Here is a 24,684-nt window from a genome sequence, read left to right on the forward strand (position 1 = left end):
AAAATCAATTGCATGATTTGTACTGGATAAACAACCACCGGACAAATAAGAATACTAGCTAATAAAAAACGTTGTAAAAATGAGGTAGAAGCACTTTTACGAAATATCTCTATAATATGCATAAAGCAGTATTCAAACATGTAACTGGCTATATTTAAATATATTAATTATCTCATGAAGATGTAGCATAAAATGTTGCTATTATTTATATACTAAATAAATATATCTACAAGGTTTTGGTTTGATTTGTCGTCCTTCAAACACAACAGATATTAAGATATAATCAATATTTTTTCTTGGAATAATAACAAAAAATCATTTTAGAATGAGATCTTATATAATATTTATGTAGAATTAAATTTTACAATTGCATAATATTTAACACTGAAGCCGATTTACACAACATGGTAATGCCTTGCTAAAATGACACATTGCTTGATCTTGAGCAAGGACACAAGTTTGGTGAATGGCTGTGTTTTTTTTCTTTTTAACATAGCCTATGCTAAATTAAGAACCAGTTAAACAATCACAGAAAATACCCAGGCTTGAGAAAATCTTAACGATGCATTGTGATCTTACCGGGAAATTAACCCGGCATTCCTGATATGAGAAGCCAATGTCTTACACATTGAACTACGAAAGTCGCGAATGACAATTCCTCGTAATTTTTTGTTAATATAACCTCACTACGTCGAGACCCTTAAAACATAACACTCAGTAGCGAAAATCGCACAAAAATGTTTCAATAGTGTATATTACAAAATATTTAGAATATATATATATAAGTTTTTCGAATAAATATTTAATATGTGTCATTGCTATAGTATTATAAATTTAAATATAATATATAACAAATCATAATGCGTGTCTTTGGATAATATATTAATTTCTATTTTACATAATATTTAAAAAGAAAAATCGATTATAGAATGGTATATTTTCCTGCAAAATTTCATTGGTAAAAAAACTATACGAGAATTTTGAATGGAAAGCTTCATATAAGCTACACAACACAATTATTATTACAGAATTAATAACTACTATCGACTGAGGGTACTTATGGAATTTGAATTTAATTTCCAATTAATTTAATTTAAAGTATTTTTTGTGATCCAGGTTTTGCCTTTCAACGTCTTCAGGTATTATTCGCATCCACAAATAAATGTTAACTGACATAAAAGACAGTTAATTCTCAAATGGATACAATAAAATAGAATGAAAATATTATTACTGAATAAACAAGTAAGTAAAAAAACTAGTGTTGGAAATTTGAACAATGTATTAATATTAGCACTGTATTGAAACAGGCTGATGATGATGATGAAGTTTTAATATTTGTTTTCTAATTATTATTTTTTAAATATATTTTAATTATTTATAAAAATAAAATAAAAGAGGTCTTTACCAATCATAGTATTGAAATATTCACTGAGTAGATGTTGCAATATTTTACGTTCGTATTGAAACTAATAAATAGTGATTCTATTCAAAGCCGCTCATTGGGGCCCAGCAGAGTAATCAGCCACGAGTCAACAATACTTAGCCCCAAGATGTCATTAATCATCCAACTAGATATTGAATACATCAATTACCATCCGAACGTGTTTGAAGATCTGTAGAGATGTTTGGCCATGCGCTTTCTTTATTTTTATCGGCACTTCTAAGTACACACTTTGTGAGATCTTCAAAACTACTTCAGCAATAAATTAAAATAAATTTCATTTTTATTGCACACGAAGCTGCAATTTTGAGTGTAAACATAACATAGAGAGAGAGTAGTAGTAGAAAACATTTTTAGAAAAAAATAACATACGTTTTGTATTATATTATACATAATAATAATATATTGGAACTTATTTTTATATTGTTTGATCTTAATTCTCAACATTATGCAAACTTTCCTCGTAAATAAATAGTATTATAATGCCAATAAAAACAAGTTTTTTAAAACTATCCATATAATTATAAAACTATCACTACCTATTTACTGAGGATACCACATGAAAATTGTAATTGATATTATAATATAATATTTTATTTATCCATGGTAAAGAGCTTAAATTGTCACCATCACTAGTCTTTATCTTTATATATTTAACAATTGTCTTAAGTAATTGTAAAGCTGACAAATTTGTACGATTGTAATCTTTACAATTTGCGTCAGTTACATATAAGCATATATCGTGTTGCTGAAACAGATTCGTATAGTATTACACTATTATAAATTATGATGTTACCATATATGTACCTATTATCAAAATGATCATTTCCGAAAGTAAAATAACTATTGACTAATTGAATCCATTATGTATATTTTTTTATTATAAACCATTCTATAATTTGTGTCAATCGTCATCATAGATGAAAGATGTATTTTACCACCATTATACATGAATGGTGATCTAAAGTTATCATTAAATTTTGGTATTTTTGATCAATTTTAAATAAAATAAAAATACACTGTATCGCTTCAAGTTGCAATTTTCTCTTAAAAGTGTCTGCTATGTAAATATAAAGAAAAAATATCAGGTATATTAGTACAAATACAATTTTCTCCTATTTAAGATAATTTAAGTTAAAACGGTATTATTTAATATTGCTTACATCCTAGTAAAACATAAATATTGTTGGATACTTAATAAATTAATATTTTGAGATAAAAATCACAATATTTTTATGTTACTTGATACTTTTATGGTTATGTTAATATTTTTTTAGTAGTATTTAGATTCGGCATTTGAAAATGGCGTGAAAGGAAGGAGAGAAAGGATACACTGGCTGCTCAAGTGTAATATTTTTCGTTTAATATTATTTTTATTATTGTATGCCAGTTCGTGGACTAAAGGTTATCCATCACACTCTAATACTAATTTATAATAAAAATGACCTTAGGGAAGACAACTTCTGAAATCTTTACTATTCAGATGCTCAATTTCCCGTAGTTATAATTTGCCCTCAATACTTTCGAGTCAATTCAATTCATTTCGCTACCAGCTATGAATTTATTTTCTCTGAACAATTGCCAATAAACTTCTCGGTCGCCCCCTTCTAGATGTACGATAAAACAACTTGGCGAATAAAACGTTACAACTTCAGTTTATTAAAATTTAACGCCAAAATTTGTTTTATTTCCTGAGGGAATCTTTTTTTTAACGTCATAGTATTTTTTTTACATTACATACTTATTTACCTACCTTCGAACTGTGGATTATAGATTATACATTAATAATGTTTATTTTTTTTATTTAGAAAGCGGGTATGTATGTATATAATATGAAAATGTCATTTCTCATTAGCTAATTTTAGCGAATTCCCAACACATTACTGTTTCCATTGTTTACCAATAATGACAATTAAATTTACTTACTGAATGTGTTAATAGTGCGTATTTATTTTATTCACGACGTGTTTTTATAAACACTTAAAATATTCAAAATTTGTTTTTATACCTGTTTGATCATTTTACTCAGTATGTTATAAGGTTTTCACCTGTATAATTGTATTAATTTATTATAATATAAGCAAAAATAAACTGTATTCAGTGTACATTTATCATTCTTAAGTGCGCATAGTGCCTGAAGATGCCAAAAGATAAAACTTGTGTTTCAAAAAACGACGCAGATTAAATAGTACAAAACTTAAATTAATTAGAATAAACAAAATCGTATTAATTAATAAAATTTAAAATACTTACATTAATTTCTATTCTAATGGATTAAGTTTTGTACTATTCCAATTGAGTCATTTTTTGCAACCCAGGTTTTGCCTTTGACAAACACTTCAACTATTCATAATTTGTTTGTTATATATTTTTTATTGACTTAATAGGTAGGTGATAAAGTTTTCACCTATTTATTGCATTGATTTATTATATAAGTTAGAGTTTATTGTATTCAATCCTCAGTGAATATTTGTATTTTGGTGAGTGTTATACTTTAGGCACTATACTATGCCGAAATGCGAAACTCGGGTCGCCAAAAATGACCCAAATGGAAAATTTAGTACAAAACTTAAATCCATTAGAATTTAAATTCAAATTTCATCCAGTACCTTCGATCGATAGTATTAATACGTATGTTAATATTTCATTTAGATTCCACATTACGATATGGTATAGAAATACTCTCATGTTCCAATAAATTTATTTCAAGATAAACTATTAAAAAAAAAACGAAAAAACCGCGCACAAATTTTCTGAGCACAGATGTACCGTAGATAACAGCTACTATCGATTCAAAATCACTTTCTCATTGTAAAAATTATAGCCAGTACAAATTGCTGCTTTACTAGTTCAAGTTTAACGCCTGCCAGAAGAAATATATTGTACCAGGTGTGCCCACTACAAAGGCAATCAAAATGAAATGAATGTTTTTATTATTTGATTTTTAGAGCAAGCTGCGAACCTAAGTTATTATAGAGTTGTGATTTCAAAATGATAATATATTTTATTAACCCAATGTATTCCACAATGTAACAGTTAACTATTAACATGCTCGATATTTTATAAATGATGATATTCCATTTTTGATCAGAGTAATTTATTTTTATCAGAATAGTGAAATTGGTGGATGAGAGTGTCTACTTTATCAACTAACAAAATTTAGGATTGGTCATGTAAAAAAAAAAAGAGTGCGGCACTTCGTACCCTTGTGGCACAGCCTCAAGGATTCCGTCACCGTGGCCGGCCCTTCCTCACCATGCAGCGATGCTGCAAAAGCGACCTATGTGCTGCATGTCTGACATGGCGGGAGGCGCAGGAGTTGGCGATGGACCGAGGGTAGTGGCGCCAACTTGTGCTTGCCCTATGCCCCAATGTTGGGACGTGAAAGAGTGAAAGAAGAAGAAGAAGAAGAAGAATGTATTAATTATAAAATACACACATTAAAACCAACGTAATTACAAAAGTCAATTCTTACACATTTGTTTAATATAAAACTCTATCTTAAATCCATGAAACATGTAACACTATATATTGTTTAAATTAGCTACTTTGTTGATTTCCAAATTGAGTATATCCGTGCATTAGACCATTTTACGCTATGACGCGTCGCAATATCTTGACATTGAACAAACCACCATTTTTGTACACTATGAGCATATGCGGGAATCAGTGTGTATTGAAAACGACCCGTATTTTATTCGATCAACAATCATTGCGACGTGTTGCACCAACTAGCGATCTTAGTGTGACATATTATTTACTTCAATACTCTTTTTTAGCACCACTGCAGGCTATGAGCCCAATGGCATTAGTGTATTGAGGCATTAGGGTAGTAATAGATGTAAAACAATCACATACACGCAGGCTTTGACAAAATCACATAAATATATTGTGACCTCAAAGAGAATCAAACCCAGAGCCCCAAGATAAAAGGCCAATGACTTACGCACTGGACTAAGTAACTGCATAAATATATAAATGTATCAATCAGGGAACCAATAAATGACTTTTCTGTGTTATTGATATTTATTATTATAATCAGTATTTTTTTCTTGTAAATTTCTTGTTCATAATAATATGTACAGGTAGGTACGTCATATTTAGACATAATTTTTAAATTCTGTTGTTAAAATCAAGTTGTTAAAAAACCAATTTCTACAAATATGACTCTTCAGATAATATATGCTATCTGAACATGTATTTTACTACGTTTTATTAGCTCGTATTCTTATTTGTCCGGTACAGATTTTTTCTTGTGTGTCCAGTATAATTTTTTTCTTTTTTGTCCAAGATTTGTATTGGACGATTGAAGATTTTTAACTAACTTCCCGACTAGCTAGATATTTGAAAATTTTAATACGAACACGACGACAATGCGTTCTTTTATTACTTTTGGCCATTTTTAAGCAGAATTGAATTTATTTTCAGTTAATTCTGTTTTGTATGGAAAGTTATTATTGCTGGATTCTAGCAACTAAAGTATTAATATTTACGTGCGTTACTATAGAAATCAATATGAAATGTCAAAATGACATTTCAGTATTCTCTATTTATTCAGTATTTGTAAGTACAATAAAAAGTTTTTATTAATACATAGAATGGTCAAGTTTATATGATTGAACAGAAAATTTAAAAACGTGGTATAAAAAAAGTTCTTTTTATCTTGTAATTATTTTTAATATTGTTATTGATTTAATTGATCTATTATACTATCCGCATACCGAATCAAAGACCCATTGTGAAAAATGTAAAATTGCCAAACGCTACATTCCAACCCGCAATCCACTGAAGGATATTGTCACTACTTTGCCGCAGGTTCATCATTATGTTTTTTTTAATCAATCGTTTTTTTAAAAGACTATTTTCTTGACATTTCCTTGTGAAATCAACTTTCAGTTTTGTTTAAAATAAAAAAAAGTAAATACGTATAAAAAACTAATAAATAATCAGACACCTCTAGCGATAATTTGAAGATGTCAATAAACAATTACTTTCTACTTATCGTCATTAATGTTTATGCGGCGAGGTTTTTTTTTGTCTTAAGTTATTGCAGACATTTTATCATGTTAGTGAAAGGACCAAGGTTGATGACATATTGTTTTGAAAGTATAAAAGCAAAACAGCAAAATCATCGTTAGCAATATTATTTTTTATGCTCGCTCAAACTAGTCTTTGATCGAAGCGCAAGTTCATGATTATGTTATCGAAATGAATCTTCGAGACTATTTTTTCTTCATAAATAACACTATTGATACATGTAGCCATAGAAATAAAACAGGAAATAAAAGTCACGTTGTATATTCTAAAGATATCTTTAATGTGATAATATTGTATATTGTAATTTAATTATAAATTTTCAATGTTATATTTACAACATTTTAGCGATTTACTAATTATTTTTTTAGTAATTTATGTACTTAAAAAAAATTATCAGTAAATAAATACATAAATTATGTACTTACTTTAATTTGCAAATACAATATAACCGATGTAAGTTTTACCAAAATATTTTTATATATTCTGGTCGTTTATATGTATTAAAATTTTACTCTCAATCTTGTGTATACCTCTAAAACAGATAATATACAATAATTACTTATAAAAATCTCATTATATTATAATATTATTGTTCCATTAAGACGGTACTTCAGTGAAACGGCAAATAATTTTCAACTACAAAATTTTGGACTCGCTGGCAATCGGAGAGCAAACGTCTAGCTGTGAACACGTCAATTTGTTTCGTGATGGCGACGGGGGTATTAATTCTTAATCGTGTAAAGATGACTAAAAAATTGACCCATTAAGTAAAGTTTTCAAGTAGAAAAAGAAAACATGTCAATGAATATATTATTATTGTTATTAATAGAACAATAAACAGAACATTAAATGGACGCATGTTGGATTTATATGACAAATTATATTTCGTTTGGCACGCGTCATTTGCACAATCCGCGCATCGCCTTGCCACGATCTTTTTAGACAATGCCTCAACTGAGATATAGCCTTAATAATTTTAATAAAAACACATTTTTTGTACTGAATCTACTTTTTATGTTAAATAATTGTACCGGTACAATTATTTAACATAAAAAGTGGATTCAGTAAAAAAAAATGTTTTATTAAAATTATTAATACAATCCATTTCCACCATGAATTGACAGTTAACACAATTAAAGAAAGTAAAATGTTCCATTTTAATAAGACCGCAATACTTCCAATCTACGTATATTGGAGTTATACAAACAGTCAATGATGACGAGCTCCCTACAACTTTGTATTAAGATAAATCAATTTATTCAGAGAGACTACCTTAATTTATAATATGCTCATAAAGCAGTTTTAGAATTTCGTATAAAATTTCAATGTTATCAGATTAGAGATTATTTCGTATCGGATTATTTTCTGTATACTGCTTTATGAAATTGTGAAATAGATAATATTATAATCTTGTATGTATATTTTCCATTAACCTAATGGTATTTTGGTACATAGACAATAATTTTAAATTAGTTTAGGCTTACCCTTTGTGACGTGTAATAAGGGGGGTCCAAACCCCCCCCTGGGGGGCGGAGCATCGCTGCGCTAACTGCCGCCATTTAGCGCCATCTAGCGAACCTTATCTCTCCAACGGCTCATAGCTGAAAAAAGAAAATTAAAATATAAGTATCAATTTATAACGCATTTACGAGTTGTATTTGCATATTAACTTTAGAAAAAACTGATCGTTTTTTTTTTAAAAAAATATATTCCATCATAAAACTCTTCATTTATTTAATTTAATTACGAAAGTAATATAAAATACTTTGGTATATTCTGAAATATAAAATATGTTCAGTAACATATTGTAATTTTAATACTATACAAGAATGTGACACTCCGTGACCTTGTCGCAGAACCGCGTGTCTTTTGACAACGTTACCGACCAGCAGCGTTGCTAACAGAATGATCTACATATCGTCTCTGTTCTGGCAGAACACACTAACTGGAGAATACTAGTGTTGAGTAATTTGACTTTGAAGTTGTTAAAATGTTTGAAATGGTCTATTATGTGAGTTTATTAAGTAATCGTAAAAAGGATGACTTTAAAATAAAGACTGTTTATTTATTAAGAAGGTTTTTAGACGGTAAAGTTTGAAATAAGGAACATTTTAGTATAACTAACTCAATATGTCATTTTTTCGAATAAGTGTCTTCTACCAGAACAGTGACGATATAATAGGTGTGTGTTTATCAATCATGACGTGGAATATGGCGATGGATCGAGGTATATATGCCGCGACCTTATGCGTTTTATATTCTATCCTGCTAAGTATAAGTTTATAATCTCATTGTTTTGATTGTAATTCTTCCGTTCCGAAAATAACAAAAATACTTTCATCAAGATTATTTTCATCCCTGCCTGATAATAAAATTAAATAAGAATTATTTGAAAAGTTTTAAATTTATATCAAGAATTATATCATAATTTATTCATCTGGATATAAATCAACACCGCAATTTTGTTTCAACAGAATTTTCCTCAAACATTATTTTAAATCTCCATTCAAGTACCTACTTCCGCAGCCCTGGAGAAATTTTCGAGGAAATATTATTTCGAGACGAGTACTTCTGTCCAATGCTTTGTGTAGTAAATTTCGTGATCAAAACGCTGCGTAAAATATGTTCATTTTACGTTCTTTTAACTAGGCACGCAGTATCTCAAGTAAATTGGAACGATACAATGTAAATTATAGCATACAAGTTTATGCATAAATTTAATATATTATAAAAAGCTGTAACAAGTTATAAGCCTTCTTTTTACCTAAACCATGAATAATAACTTAAAATATAACACTTTACGTTTTAGATTAAAAAACATAATATTTCAGTTAAACCAAAATTTGTTTACCTGCAAAGCTAGTTACCGTAATTATATGTATTGGATTATTTGACAAGCATGAAAGAAAACATGAAAATATGTAAAAGAGAGCAAAACTGGAAAAATATGTATTATAAATACACGTACAGACCTACAAACTTATCTGAAGAATGGGATGGGGGAGCCACTGTAAAAAACTACCCAATCAAGACTCGTACAACAGTCCTACAAACTAATTTAAAGAACGGTCAAAAATGGAACTACGAACTATCATCTGGACGCCATTTTAAAACCAACATTCTAATGTCAGATTCTGTCCAATTGCAAACCTTGATTGGGTAGTTTTCGACAATGGCTCCGCTATCCATTATATAAATAAGTTTGTAGGTCTGTAACTGGACAAAATCTAGCATTCAAATAAAAAATTCTAAATAGCGTCCTATAATAGTTTGTAGTTCCATTTTTGGCCATTTTACAGATATGTTTGTTGGTCTGTATATTAAACGTAAATTCTAAATTTGAAAAATCTGAGATTTCGTTTATTTTAATCGGGACATGAAAAAAAAACAAATGATACTCTTATAATGACTTTTGACAGATGCTTAAAGTGCAGTAATAGTATATCGGGTGAATAGAGTATCGTGAAATTAGTGTGTTATCCAAGAGATTTAACGGTATTAATTATAATAGGAATAGGTGCTGCAACCTTCGACAACATAGTGCATAATCTAACAAAAAATAGAAACATTATGGATGAGGTAGAAACCATCAGCTAAGCGTCGCCGTTTTTTACGAATGAATGAGTTCAGCAATGGCGTGCTCAGCAAACTCTACAAAGACTCCGACGCCCACTCCTGACATACCTACAAATAATTGAGTCTGACACACCAGAAGTCTATAAGAGAGAGCAGGAGACAGAGAGAAAATATATGAGAATGTTGACAGGTGTATAATATTTCTTTTATCAATTAAACATACATAACTTTAAAACTCTTACTAGAAAAAAAAATCGAAAAAAATAAGACGCCCGATGGGTTTGAACCCGTATATCCACTGGTATCGCTTCAGTATGCTTTAACCAATTAATCTAAGGGTTTCCTACGCAATTATAATTATTTTTAACTAGCAGTTCTTACATGAAATGCTTATCAAATTGCGTTATATCAGTTTTTGCTTTTTAAATTAAGGAATAATTAAATACTTTAATTACTAACCGACGCTTGGCTCTTGCCAAATATTTAGTTATAAAGTCTACTTGAACTAGCTAATAATTTTTATAAACTATTTCTTTTATTTATCGAATAATTCACAAGAAATTAGAATGTATTCTATATAATATTGAACATACATATTTCAAATGTTCTCTAGTAGGTAGATATATATCTGAGGTGTTTTCAGGTAATGTATGTTTAATATATTACAGAATGTTACATTCTCAAATATTCAGAATGTAACATTCTGCTGAGACAGTCAGCACTGCTGCATGTAAATAGTAATTATCGCGATAGTTTAATTTACACACTTTTAGCGCCAGTTAATCCATGCACGTATACAGGTGCTATAATTAGTACTCAACCGATACCGAAGTTAAAATAAAACTTTTCGAAAATATCTCACATGCAACAATATTATTAATCATGAATAGAAAGAGTGATCATATAGCAACGGTGGAATTATAAGGTGAGCTGTGAGCGGATAAGCATGCCTATACCCAACTGTTGTTGATCGCGTAAACTTATTGTAGTCTTATATTGACGTACATGTCTAAAGATATTGCTTGGACATTCATAGATTGAAGGATTAAACCATTGAGTATATTTCTTTATTTAATATAGGTATCTACTTATTATTTACATCCGTATTTCATGCGAATGAAGTCGCGGGCTATCGCCAGTATTCAATAAAACGAAGAATTCTATTGTTAGGATATATGTTAATTCATGTTCGTTCAAAAATATCATCATTTCTATCACTCATGCATCAACCGTAGTAATAAAAACCATTTATTATCTTGTTTCTTTATTCTTGAATTCTTTCACTTTTGAAAGACAATGGATTTTGACCAACCACCAACAATAGACACGTTTCCATGTCCGGTATCATAACACCGCACGTACAAACAGACGAATCATATCATTTGAGGTTTACATTTTTTAAACCATTAAATAGAATCATTTTACCTGTTCAATTAGGCTTGAAAGTTGATTCAGATAAACATATTTTACTATTCATATTATAGTAATAGCCATTATACATATCATCATCAGCCGGGATCAATCCACTGCTGGATGAAGGCCTCCCCAAGCTTCTTCCAACTCTTTCGGTCCTGTGTCTTTCGTTGCCACGTATTTCCGCCGAACTTTACCAGTTCGTCAATCCAGCGACTTTAAGGGCGACCCTGTGGCCGTTTCGTGCCCCTTGGGTACCACTGGATGACGGCATTTGTCCAGCGGTCGTCCTTTTGGCGAGCAATGTGCCCCGCTCATCTCTATTTCAGCTGTTTGGCAACGTCTATTACATTGCGAACTCCTGTCTGCTTCCTAACCCATTCGTTTCTCTTACGGTCCTTTCGCGTGATGCCCAACATACACCTCTCCATGCCTCGCTGTGCGACTCTTAGCTTTTGAACATCTCTTGTGTTGAGGGTCCACGTCTTGCAGCCATACGTGAACACGGGTAGCACACATTGGTTGAACACCTTACGCTTAAGACATAAGGAAGGTCACTCTTGAAGATACTATTCAGACGTCTGAAATCACTCCATCCCAGCTGTGTTCCTCGAACAATGTTATCGTGCATGCTTATGACTTACCGATGACCATTGCTACCTATAACGCGAGAATATTATTATACATATAATTTTTGAATAATAAATTCGATAGTAAAGATCGAAAATCCATGTTTTTTTTACAAAAATTATGGTACGAGTATAATCACTTAGGTTCTAATTATGCATCAATATAATATATTTGATTATCTAAATAAACTCTGGATACATTTCCGTTTCAATTTCGTCAAAAGAGTGCTAATGTAGTGACAATACATTATAATTTATAATTCTGAATTAATTAAAAATTGTATAAGCTCATGTTATATGAAAATTCTTCATATGTATATATCAATGACGTATTTACATTTAAAATATTCATTCAACTTTAATTTATTCTGTGATCATAATTAGTGTATCTTTCACAAATCAACGAGCGTATAATAATGTTGTTCCTAGTATTAATTATGTAGTTTAACGTATATTTTCTGACGCGTTAGTCCTTCTATAATAATATAATATGTGTTTTTTTAAACATGTGTTGTATAAATCATCATAATATGCCTAAGATAATTATATTTTACCTTCTTGACAAACTATACAATTATATTCCTTTACTTATATTAAATGTGGTAATTTGTTATAATATAATACAAATCAACGTACTTCTTAAATCAAATTATATTTTATTCAATAAAAGTGTAATAATGTAAAGTTATTTTTGTTTTTGAAAATACATAAAATTTAAAAATATATCAATTCGAATACCACTCGGGCCCCATTATAAAAAAAATTGGTACTGTTCGGTTATACGGAATACAGAGGAAAACACATTTTGAAAATACCCGATATACTGGATTATTTGTTAGTTTGGGTTAGGTTAGGTTAACCTAACAAATAATTCAGCTTATCGGCTATTTTCAAAATGGGTTTTCGCTGTATTCCGTATAACCGAACAGTACCAAAATTTGTATGTGTATATTTTCGATGTGTTTTAAAATATTATAATTTTAAATCAAATATTTTATCTACTGATACACTAAATTATTATCCACATTATAATAAATCTATATTATATGGATCGCTATAATTTATTATTAAAATGTCCACATGTCTGTCTAACTAAGAAGCTGAAATTATCTTTGATCTATACCAGCTTCCCAAAATTTTTCACATCACGACTAAAAAAATAGTCCCCGGCCCACCCTCCGCCGAAAAATTTTCCGACTGAAAAGCATATCATTATACAATTACGAGTCATACTGATATCTAACAAAAATTACTATTAAATGTGCGCAATTTGTTAAATCAGTAAATTTATGGAGCCGAATTGAAAATAACTTGCATTTGCTCTTTTAATCCGAAATATTATTCGACTTTTATTAATATTGTCTATTGTATTGTCATTCAATTTTTATTTTTATAGTATTATTTTCAGTCAATATAAATATTTTAACAAAAAAAAATTGCATGTGTTCTTATGTGACAAATTTAAATATATACCAACATAATTGTGACAAATATTCATAAACAAATACTTGCAGTTCTACTGAAACATTTCGTGGCCCCCTAGGGGTCACGAGTCCAATGAGTTTGGGAAATGCTGATTTATGTGGTTTGTAATTTGGTATACATGCACAAAATAGATTGTAGATAGCAGAGAACCTAGCGGAAAATACGAAGCTTGCCATATGAGATTTTTTTGATAATTTACAATTTCAACTGTATTAATTATTAAATATGTAAGTATCTGAAAACATTAAAAAGATTTTTTTTTTTTAATTCAAATATAAACTTACAATTGTAAAAAAATGTAATAAAATGTGAATTCGTTGCAGGGTCATATCTTATTATTACATTTTATATTATGGTCATATTTATTATTAAAATTTAGTTTATTAGGTTTTCAATTTTTGATTGTTTAGATTTTTGAATAATTCATCGTTGTAATATTTTTTATATTTATTTAAAACAAACATCGATTTTTATAAAAATATAAATGTGTATAACTTGAAATCCTTTTTATTTATATAAAATCAAGTTTCAATATTGGGACCATACCTAAAATAAATTTTGATATTAAAAAAAAATCTCAAATTGCAAGCTTCGTACTTTTCCCGCTAGGTTCTCTGCTCGCATGCCTCCCCCCCCTTAATACTGCAATATCAGTAGGTATGTTGCAAGTGCATACTCTATTGCAGGTTACAAACAGTTTAAAGTGCATCTATCTCCAGTGAGCCATTTTGAATATCTCACACTCTTGTATTTAATTATATATTTACCTCTATGCTGTCTATTATTTGACACAGTTTTACGAGTCATAGAGCAGAGACTGTATGTAAACTGTGTAATATGACATAACATTTTTCCACACATGGCATTGTTAGCTAACACACTGCAGAATGAATAAATAATGTAATAACAGTTCGCAATAAAAAAAAACTATTTTGTACATTAAAAAAATCTTAACGTTATCCATTTTAATGGGTTAACGGTACTCTTTAATAATAATAAAAAAATGTTAAAGTACTTACATAATCCAAATAATTAAATAACGATCAAAACCGGTTATTTACACTTAAAAGGACATTGTCAACTGGTAACAAAACTGGTCTTGATCTCAATTAAATTATTTGGAATAGTAACTAAGTTTATATTCATGTTAAAATTTTGTTTGATTTATAATATATTTTAAATCAACTGTTAGAGTGAATAGGCGTGACGAAAAAATCGTTCCTCAACATTATTATGATAGATTTTTGAGTATTGAAAAACAAATAGTTAAGTGTGATAGATTAAATTATATCTCTGAGAGATTTTATTACGTAAATGTTATCTGAATTATTAACTAATATAGTTTACTTTTCAATATATATATATACTTTAAAATGTATAAAATAATATATACTTATGTATAATTCAGATATTTTTTAATGTTTATAATAGTAAGTATTATAATACTTAATGAAGTGCTATGTTATTTAGTGAGAAAAAAAAACAGATAAAAATAGTATTTTAATTAATCAATCGTAAATAGTTTTGTAAAAATATGTAAGTATGTATAATAATAAGCAACTAATATTCTAAAATCTGGTGCGTATTCAGGTTTCAAAAATAATAATAATAATGAAAAAAATAATACAAATTTAATTAATAAAGACAAACTGTTACCCACTATGCCCGAGAGGCTTACGCGTCGGCTTAAATGTCGTCAGTCCCAGGTTTGAATTCTGGGTCTGGTTAATACACATTTTGTGTTTAGAGTCAGAGTATGGATCTGACAAAGTTGAGCAAGTGGTTAATATCCATTTCTCGTAAAAATAAAAATTTACTACAAACCGTAACTTGTAGAGGCCTATTAGGATTGGATATGGTCTATATAAATATAAAAGATAAGAAGATGTGAACTAAAGCTCATTTTATAAGAGCTTTTTTATAATTATGAGCATATTATATTAAGTTCCCATGTTTTATAAGCACTACACTCAATAAATACGACTTTTATAGATGCACTATAGCGTTATTAATACATATATTTATGATTATAAGTTACTTGAGCGATTTTATATTTCATCGAAAATACTTTCCAGGTTGTTCATGTTTAATTCACTTCAATAAACGAAACATATTTCTCGTTCGTTTGTCATATTAGTATCGAAGTTAATATTTCATAAGTTTGCGAAGACGCTTCTTTTATTACCTGGGCAATAAAAATTCCCGTACAGAATGCGTTAATAACAAAGCTCTCCGCGTCCACTGTTTGCTCTGAGGCATACTAAAGTGTGCTTTTATGTACAATAAACATTGGGCGTTGCCGAAACTGTCAGACAACTGGACTGTTAGGTACTCTGTCCAGAGTATTCACCGGTAAAGCATATCAATCCATTCGTCGGTAAAAAAAAAACTATTAATTAACTAATTATATATATAATATATTATTATTATCTTGCTCCGAATAGACGGCAGCGACTTGCCTGTACGGTATAGCGACTTGCCTGTATGGTATAGTTTGTCCAAAAAACACTTTTACAGCGCTTTTCGGTTTGCGCGAGCTACAGTTTTCTCGTCCATACACACGGGATTCCCGATATAAACCAGTTTACGCAGGTAAGCTTGTGGTATAGCATGAGCGTCTACCTAGCCGGTTTTAGATCAGTCGTGTATACCATTTTTCGTTTAAGGACCACTTTATCAAGAAAAAAGTGCCACTCCGAGATGCTAGATTTTTAAATAATCATTTCAGGGTGTGACTTATTTTATCGGAGTCTTATTATCAAATTAAATTATAACCTAAAAAAAAGCTTACAATAATAAATAATTTTGGCTGATTCTATTTGATATGGCGCCTGATCTAGATGGCTTAGTAAGTTAATGCGCAGATGAACTAAGATAAGAAACAAGAAACCCAGACATAAGAATAAATATTGCATGTTTCGTAATACAAACATGTTACATAATATTACAATGAATATAATTATGAATGGTTAAAAAATGTAGGTAGTTACCTACTTAAATGTACAATATATTTATTTTTATCATTTAAAATTATTTATGAACGGTAGCGAGTCTAGCTATTATTTTGGTAAAATTCATAGACTTTAAACATTGTAATACTTTTTTTTAAAATTTAAAAGCTTATAACACCAAAATATCTCAACGGTTACAAGAGGCCATCGAGCTACCCCATGGGTATCACTGCCTTAAAAGACTTTGAATGATATTTAATAACATTTATCAAATTCTTTTATAAAGGCGATTTCATAAAATGAAAAACTGACATAAGCATAATAAATATAATATCTTACTAATAAGTGCACATATGTGTTATTTTTTTTAATTCACCGTTATCACAAATTTACAAAAATAAGACATAGTCCAGTAAATCTTTATCCCATCAAATCTTACTAATGCTAATGATTTTTTTAACTGCAAATATTTTTAAATTGTAAAGAATCAATAATGTTGCAGGTTTTACATTGACAAAGGCCATGTGTGCTGCTTAATGCCAAGAGGGATAGAGACAAGACATGGACATGACTGTCAGATGGCTAAATTATCTGGTTCACAATTCTCAGTCATGAAACCTAGACGAAGAAGAGAGATATACTAAGTATTTAAATGTCATAATATTTTGTCAATTTTATTTAATGCATATTTAAATATATGACAGACAACTCCGCATGATGTTTTAATGAAAGCTATATTTTATTTTTGTTCCAGAAACAATAATAATAAATAAACCCTCTCACAGTATTTTACCAAAAACTTATTCGAGACAAATAAAATAAAATATTATTTTATGTTCTGAATAAAATAGTAGATATCTGAATGTCTGATGTTATCCAACGTGTAGAGTTGGGCATCAAAGCAAATGTTACCGTTACACAAAATCTGAATCGTAACGCTCCTCTTTCGTTCCGACATTTTATTTTATTTGACATACTAAGTAAGTATTTTAAGGTGTCTCAAAGGTATTCCAATATACACACTGCTGAGGTAAGTTTTATTTTATTTTCTTCCTTTTCTGGCCATAACCTCAGAAAACATAAAGGTACATAATAAAACACAGCATCCACCCCACCTCTTACCATACCCTGTCATATCTCAATCAAGCATTTTTAGGCTTGTTAATATCTCGGTAGCATCCACCCAAAACTTAAATTGCCATGCACACTAGTTTATTGCACTGAGTTATTTTTTGTACAAAAATATTAAAACATTTTTAAACAACACGATACTCTCGCTTGATGCTGACATACCGTCTCCACTAAAGAAACGTCTTCGCTCAAGGAATCCTTTCTGGATTGCAAGATATAATCTGTTTCTGGCTGATAACGAGTTGGAAAATTTCTGGCGGCATAACTGGCGTGTGGAACTATATTCTAATTATTGTAGATTCACTAAACGCGTGTGTCAGAACCAAATCTGGTAAGGTCATTCCAGATAATTATATGATGCATAAGTGGGTCTTCAAATAGTCCCCGCTTTTTGAGTGTAGTAAGAGCCAGACTACGGTGCACATCGTGAAGTCATGCACCATGGATACCAAAGAAGTTTCAGCCATACAATAAGCCAAACCGGAGACTGTTGCGAACAAAAAAGCCTTATCAGGCTTACGGTGACTTGTTAAATGTGATTTTATTTTTTAACGTATTTCTCCTTTTGAACCAAATATTTTTTTACTATCGGCATATGATTGTGATTATATACTATAATTAGTTATTTTAGCTGGCACTACAGACCATTCAGTTATATGGCTAAATGCACAACCGTCCTTTGGGTATCTCTATACTGAGGTTTCTCTCTATTCATTCGGTCACACTCAGCCTCTCTGTATACCTCTTGACGTTATCCGCCTAACTCCCTCGGTGGTGGCCCAGAGGCTGAGTGCTTCCAAAATTTATAGATATATCTAGATCTATCGCGTATAATAAAGTGACCATCTGAGTCTTCATCATCATCAGGGGCGCGACAACCCGGTGTGGGTCCTGGCCTCCTCCAACAGCTCCCTCCACCTGTCCCTATCCAGTGTGGCCGCTTTTTAATTTGTTACCCCCAGAATACGGCAGTCACTGGCAGCTCCATCCAACCAGCGAATCTTTGGCCTCCCTCTTCTTCTACGTCCTATTGGATTGCTGGACATCACTCTCTTTGCCGGTTCATTGTCATTCATACGGTGCACATGACCTAGCCATTGCAGTCTTCCAATCGTAATTGATTGAACTGCGCTGCAATCTTCGTACAGCCCGTAGAGCTCAGCATTATGTCTTCTCCTCCAATTGGTGCCATCCCTGATTAGTCCATATATACGGCGGAGAAGTTTTCTTTCAAAGATGTTCAGGGCTCGTTCATTTCGCAGACTTAATGTCCAGGTTTCCGATGCGTAGGTGAGCACTAGCTTTACAAGTGTCTTGTAAAGAGTGCCTTTAGTTCGGCGAGATAGTATGCGGGACTTGAAATGTCTTAACAGGTCAAAGTAGCATTTATTCGCAGACATGATTCTCTTGTTGATTTCTTCTGTAATATCATTATGTCGAGTTACAAGAGATCCAAGGTATATGAAACTTCCGACCGTATCAAACTTTTATGCACCAATATCTAACTTTGGTGCGACTTCTCATGGTGTGACATAGACAGGCATGTATTTAGTTTGTGCCTCGTTTATTTGTAAACCCATCTGAGTCTTCACACCTTTAAAATATTTATCAACATTCGTATGGATGCACCACCCTTGGTTTTCTTACAAAAACCTTCGTGGAAGAAGAAAGAAATGATAAGACGAAGAGGTCTTCATACTCGACAGATGATGCTGCCATTTTGTTTAAGCCCGATAAAGTTTGATCATGAGGCAAAGTCAAATAGCGACATAGCTAACAGCTCGTTAGACCGACGTGAGTAACTCTTCCGTCTTACTACCCCCATAGCTAATCCCTACCCTTATCAGAGGCATTGTCTGTGCACCTCATTAAGGTGAAATTATAATATAAATATCCCCTTTCCGTCACTTTCTTTGTTGACTATAAAGCCATACATATGCATACATAATATATGCATAATCATTTCGCTGCTTATCAGCTAACTTATAAACTAGGATGCAGTTATAATATGTTAAATACCTATTTGTGAATCCATTTCTGAATATATTACTATACCATTGGGGCAACATCCGGCGACCGTAAACGAAATTTCATATTCATTTTATTTGTCCATTAAAGTGTATACTTCCACTGCATTATTGTTTACTTAACTGTACTCTGGTGTATCCATACAAACACTGCGAGAAAGCTAACTGTCTCAGTAAATATTTAAACCCAAAAATTTTAAACTAACGCCGTACAATATCGGTGTAATGTCATAAAATCAAAGAGTATATAGGTACACAAAAGAACTCAATATTTTCATTTCGACTTGCTTGTTAGATATGTAAACCCCTATGAATAAATAAAACTCATCTAAGTAGAATATATGGAATTTATTATTATTAAACCTGGTTATTATGCACTCGGTTAACTTTGAACCATAAATCTTACTTTAACCTAAATCGATTTTGTTAAAGAAATATTTAATTTATCAAGCATAAGTGAACAGATACATCAATACATTTTTAGAAGGTAATGGGTATTGATCGAGGTTACACTCATCGTAGTTACACTCGAGTATATTCCGATATCTAAAAACAGTACATGAGTTTGTATATTTGGGATCTACCATCAGCGGAAAAGGTGGATGTGAAGCTGAAATAAGGCTGGGCACACGGATTGCAAACAATATATAAAAGGATCAAGATATATGAATTACCACGAAAATTATACGTAGGTATGCAAATATTAGAAATCTCCAGATTTGTGTACGGTGTCGAATCATGGACTCTGAGGGCAAGAGAGTAGAGGTAATCAATGCCTAAAAATATGGTGTTGGCGGCGAATGCTTGATATTTCTTAAACAGAACACAGGATGAGTCAGTTAATTATCCAGAGACCAGATCCAGATAAATAAACGGATTTCGACTAAATATGTTTTTAGAAATACTGTTATGTATAGACCATTCTGATTTAGGTAGCCACCATAGGACGCGAACGTTGGCTCACAGAAGCGACTAAGTTAAATAGTTTACTGGAGGTAGTTTTCACTCTACCCTTAGAGAACCAGATTACAGTGAGGGTTGGAGAGTTTTAGTCGATTAAAATATTACTTACTGCATTTTATGATTGTCAGCTATTCGCCTACATTAAATCAATGTGTCTATGCTCTGGATCAAACACAATTATTGATAAAGCTATATGTGAAATTTGTCTAAACGGGACCATATTATATACATATAGTAATCTTGAGCTTTACTTATGCTCCGATGCTAAAGTGTAATATTATGAAGTAAGTAAGTATTCAAAAAGGTACTTTTGTTGTTGTACTTTGTGTTTGAAGTAAACCCAAAAAATAATGTAGATAACAACAATCGCACACTTAATAAATTTACCAAAAACAAATTAAATACAATACCTTCATGATTGACACATACAGTCAAAACACTAATGACATACATTTTATTTTTTCACGTATTATTCTACTAATAGTTAAAACGTTTATTATATTACGTTTGAGTCAATTGCATACTTAATAATTTTAAACATAGATACGTTGTAATAATATATTTGGGACAAAACGAACATTGTCATGAATAGTAATTACACTCAATTTACGTATTAAACGAACATAATAATGCGAAGAAAAAAACTTCAGGTGTCCTAATAAAAATGTATATTACTATCGCGAGCGACATGCTCTGTTTATGTGATGCAACTTGCAACATGGTGTATGTAACTGACTAACTGCCAGTATAAACATGATAATAATGACCGTATAAAGACGCCGGCATTCACAAATTACTTCTGTTCCCATGAAAAAAGGACCGATAGGTTACGTGACAAAATATTTCATCAACGTTAATATGAAAAGTGAATTTCATCATATGTCAATGTAATGTGTTACAATGTGGTATTTTGTTTTCAACAACCTTATATTAATAAACCATTTCTTTTATTCAACGAATAATTCATAAGATTTTAAAATGTAACGTTCTAAAATTATGTTGTATATATATACTGCCCCCATAAGCAAAAGGGCACCTATTTGCCAAAGTCAGATTTTGAGATAATGAGACATTCACAATTTTTCAACTTTTATTTTTCAAATATTATTCAGTCGGTCACACTCAGCCTCTCTGTATTCCTCTTGACGTTATCCGCCTAACTCCCTCGGTGGTGGCCCAGAGGCTGAGTGCTTCCAAAATTTATAGATATATCTAGATCTATCGCGTATAATAAAGTGACCATCTGAGTCTTCATCGACAACCCGGTGTGGGTCCTGGCTTCCTCCAACAGCTCCCTCCACCTGTCCCTATCCAGTGTAGTCTCTTTCCAATTTGATACCCCCAGAATACGGCAGTCACTGGCAGCTCCATCCAACCAGCGAATCTTTGGCCTATCTTTTTCCTAATGGGTATATTATAGAATGTTCTTATTAGTATTATCTGTAGACATTCTAAAATCCTATGAATTATTCGTTTAATAAAAAAAAGTTTACTTAATTATTATAAAGTGCAAGTAGTATATTATAACTAAAATTAGGAGTGATGCAGGCGTCGGTTCATAATTAGGGCACCTATTTGATACCTTGCTTTAAATTACAAAACGTATATATCCAACCATTCAGGTTCATGGCCGACTGCACAACCATTTTCTCATCATCTCTATCTTGAGCTCTCTCTCTCTCCAGTCGGTCACATTCAGCCTCTCTGCATCTCTATAGACGTTATCCGCCCTTCTTCTCCGGGGGCGGACCAAAAATTTATTCTGGATAGCTCTACATTCATCACATACGAAAACGGAACCAGTCCATCCGAGTCTTCGCGCCCTCAAAACATAGTCTTAATATTCTATTTTTCGTTAAAAAAAAAAAAACAATTGAAAATTTTAGAAATTTCTTCAAGTCCGTAACCGATTGTTGAGGCGATAGAAAAGCAAAAAAATATTTGAATATATACATAGGTATTTAAGTAAAGTATACAATTTCTATATTATTTGCTATAAACAAAACAAAAAATGAAAGTTATGAATCAAATTCGCGAATTCATATCGCATATTCTATTTTAGTAAAACATAGCCCACTCAAACTGAAATAAGTTTCTTGAAAATGTGCCCATTAATAATATACCTACAGATCAAACAAGGTGAGAATGAGATTTGGAACTCCAGGTTCAATATGAGCTATACGTTAATAGTGTTATACCCTATTTACACGTGCATGGATGTACTGTGCACAGTAAGAAAATGTATGGGGAAATATGTATTATCCTGCAGTTGGCAAGATTGCGTGCATAAACAAGATTGGATGATTCCAAATTGTGATGATTTATTGCGCGCAAGTGATTATTTTCGATCTGCGCCTGCGCAGTAGAGTGATAGAAAGCGACTTAGCGATAGAGAACATGCAGGTAAAAAAACGAACTACTCATTTTGAGCTCCAATTTTCAATACGACCTGTCAGTATAAAATGACAAACCTCGCGTCTCGCATACTCTTGAAGAATGATATTGGAGAGACAGTCAGCACTTTCACGTGTAAACAGGTATTGTCATGACAGTTTAAAATAAGCACAATTGCCGACAGTAATTTCATGCTTGTGTACAGGCGCTATTATACCAAATATAACAACTGCGCTGGATCTATCAGTAACTTTGCTTAGCAATGTTAATTATTAGAAAGCATTAGCACCGTATCATCCAGAATGGAGAATGTTTCTGGTGTAGGAAGAAACCTATCAAGGGTTAATGAATCAAAAATTAATATGGTAACAAAAATGAAAAATAATAATCAGTATGAAACAGTATAAAAAATAGTGTTGCAACAGACTTCCTGACAATTATTTAACAAATCTAAATCAAACTATTATACAATAGCATATTAAAAATTAGCTAGCAACATCGAATCATTAATTCATAATGTTATGACGTAAAGTCCGATAATTCACTGCTATTTTTAGCCAGGTGATAGCCGCTACGTCTTTATATGGAAAATGAGGATCAACGGTGTCTTGTATAACACGTTTTGTTAAGTGCCTGTCCATAAAGCCGTGTGGGATGATTTTCTTCATGAGTCGTTTGTACGACAACCATTTTCCCATAACAGGCAGCTGTGAGAGTCGTGTACTGCTTGATTTATATCAATATTTAGTACCGAGCGTTTAGTGAAATTTATTTCCGGTCATGAGAAACAAGAGCGTAACCAGCAAAGTTGTGGTACCTAATTTAGATTGTATAATAAATGTCTCTTTTGACGGAATACACTAAAAACGGGTAAAATAATGTCATAATAATAATATGATACTACGTTAACTTTCTTATCAAGGAGCTGATATATAACCCAATGAAGGCAATTTTCCAATCAATAAAACGTCAGTTTTTCTGTAGCTATCGATATTTTCTCGTTGCCTACTTGAATTATTTTCCGCTCACGGCACAGGCGTTGTGCCCTCGTTAGTTGGCCGTTTGATATAATTAGCATGTTATTTAAATGTGATAATTAAATGCTCTGCATAGGCATTAATTATTTCGACTGTAGAATGGAAAAAGGACGTAACCCTCAGTTTTTTCAGAATATGTTTTATTGCATAATAACATTGAACACGACTCAATACATATTATATTTAAAGGATGTAAGCAGCAAATGCTGAATTATTATATAAATGTAGCTAGTAATTTAAAAAAAGGAAGTGACGTGGTAAAAACAATTTAACCATATGTTTTCTTTTTCTTTTTTTAAATAACTCAATAATTACTTTCAGATTGAAAAAAGAAAAAAATATCATGCACTTTAAGGTTATGTCTATTTTGTATTTTAACTTTGACCGAAAATCAAAACAAAAACGTTTTTGTGCCTCGCGTAAAACTTGTTGGGTGTGTATTACGCCTTTTTTCGTTTCCACAGTCGATTTTTTTAGTACAAATATTAATATAAGTGATTATATATATAAGAATCTATATTTAAAGAGTTTGGAAACAAAAACACTAGGTAGTTTTATATCTCATAAAATGTTGGAAAATCAATAGAAACATCTTGTTTA

General features: G+C 31.2%; 1 protein-coding gene across 1 annotated transcript in view; it reads right to left on the reverse strand.

Annotated features, from left to right (window-relative positions):
- The window catches only part of RhoGEF64C (Rho guanine nucleotide exchange factor at 64C), a 432,499-nt gene that overhangs the window by 152,511 nt on the left and 255,304 nt on the right, over positions 1–24,684 (reverse strand). Inside the window, exon 3 of the mRNA XM_085959364.1 lies at positions 7,963–8,079. Coding sequence (XP_085815490.1) covers positions 7,963–8,037 — 75 coding nt within the window. The 5' untranslated portion in view covers positions 8,038–8,079. The remainder of the gene's footprint in view (positions 1–7,962; positions 8,080–24,684) is intronic.

This window comes from Rhyacophila brunnea, unplaced genomic scaffold, assembly GCF_057557595.1.
Source record: "Rhyacophila brunnea isolate RB1 unplaced genomic scaffold, BYU_Rbru_1.0 scaffold_9, whole genome shotgun sequence".
Taxonomy (NCBI): Eukaryota; Metazoa; Arthropoda; class Insecta; order Trichoptera; family Rhyacophilidae; genus Rhyacophila; species Rhyacophila brunnea.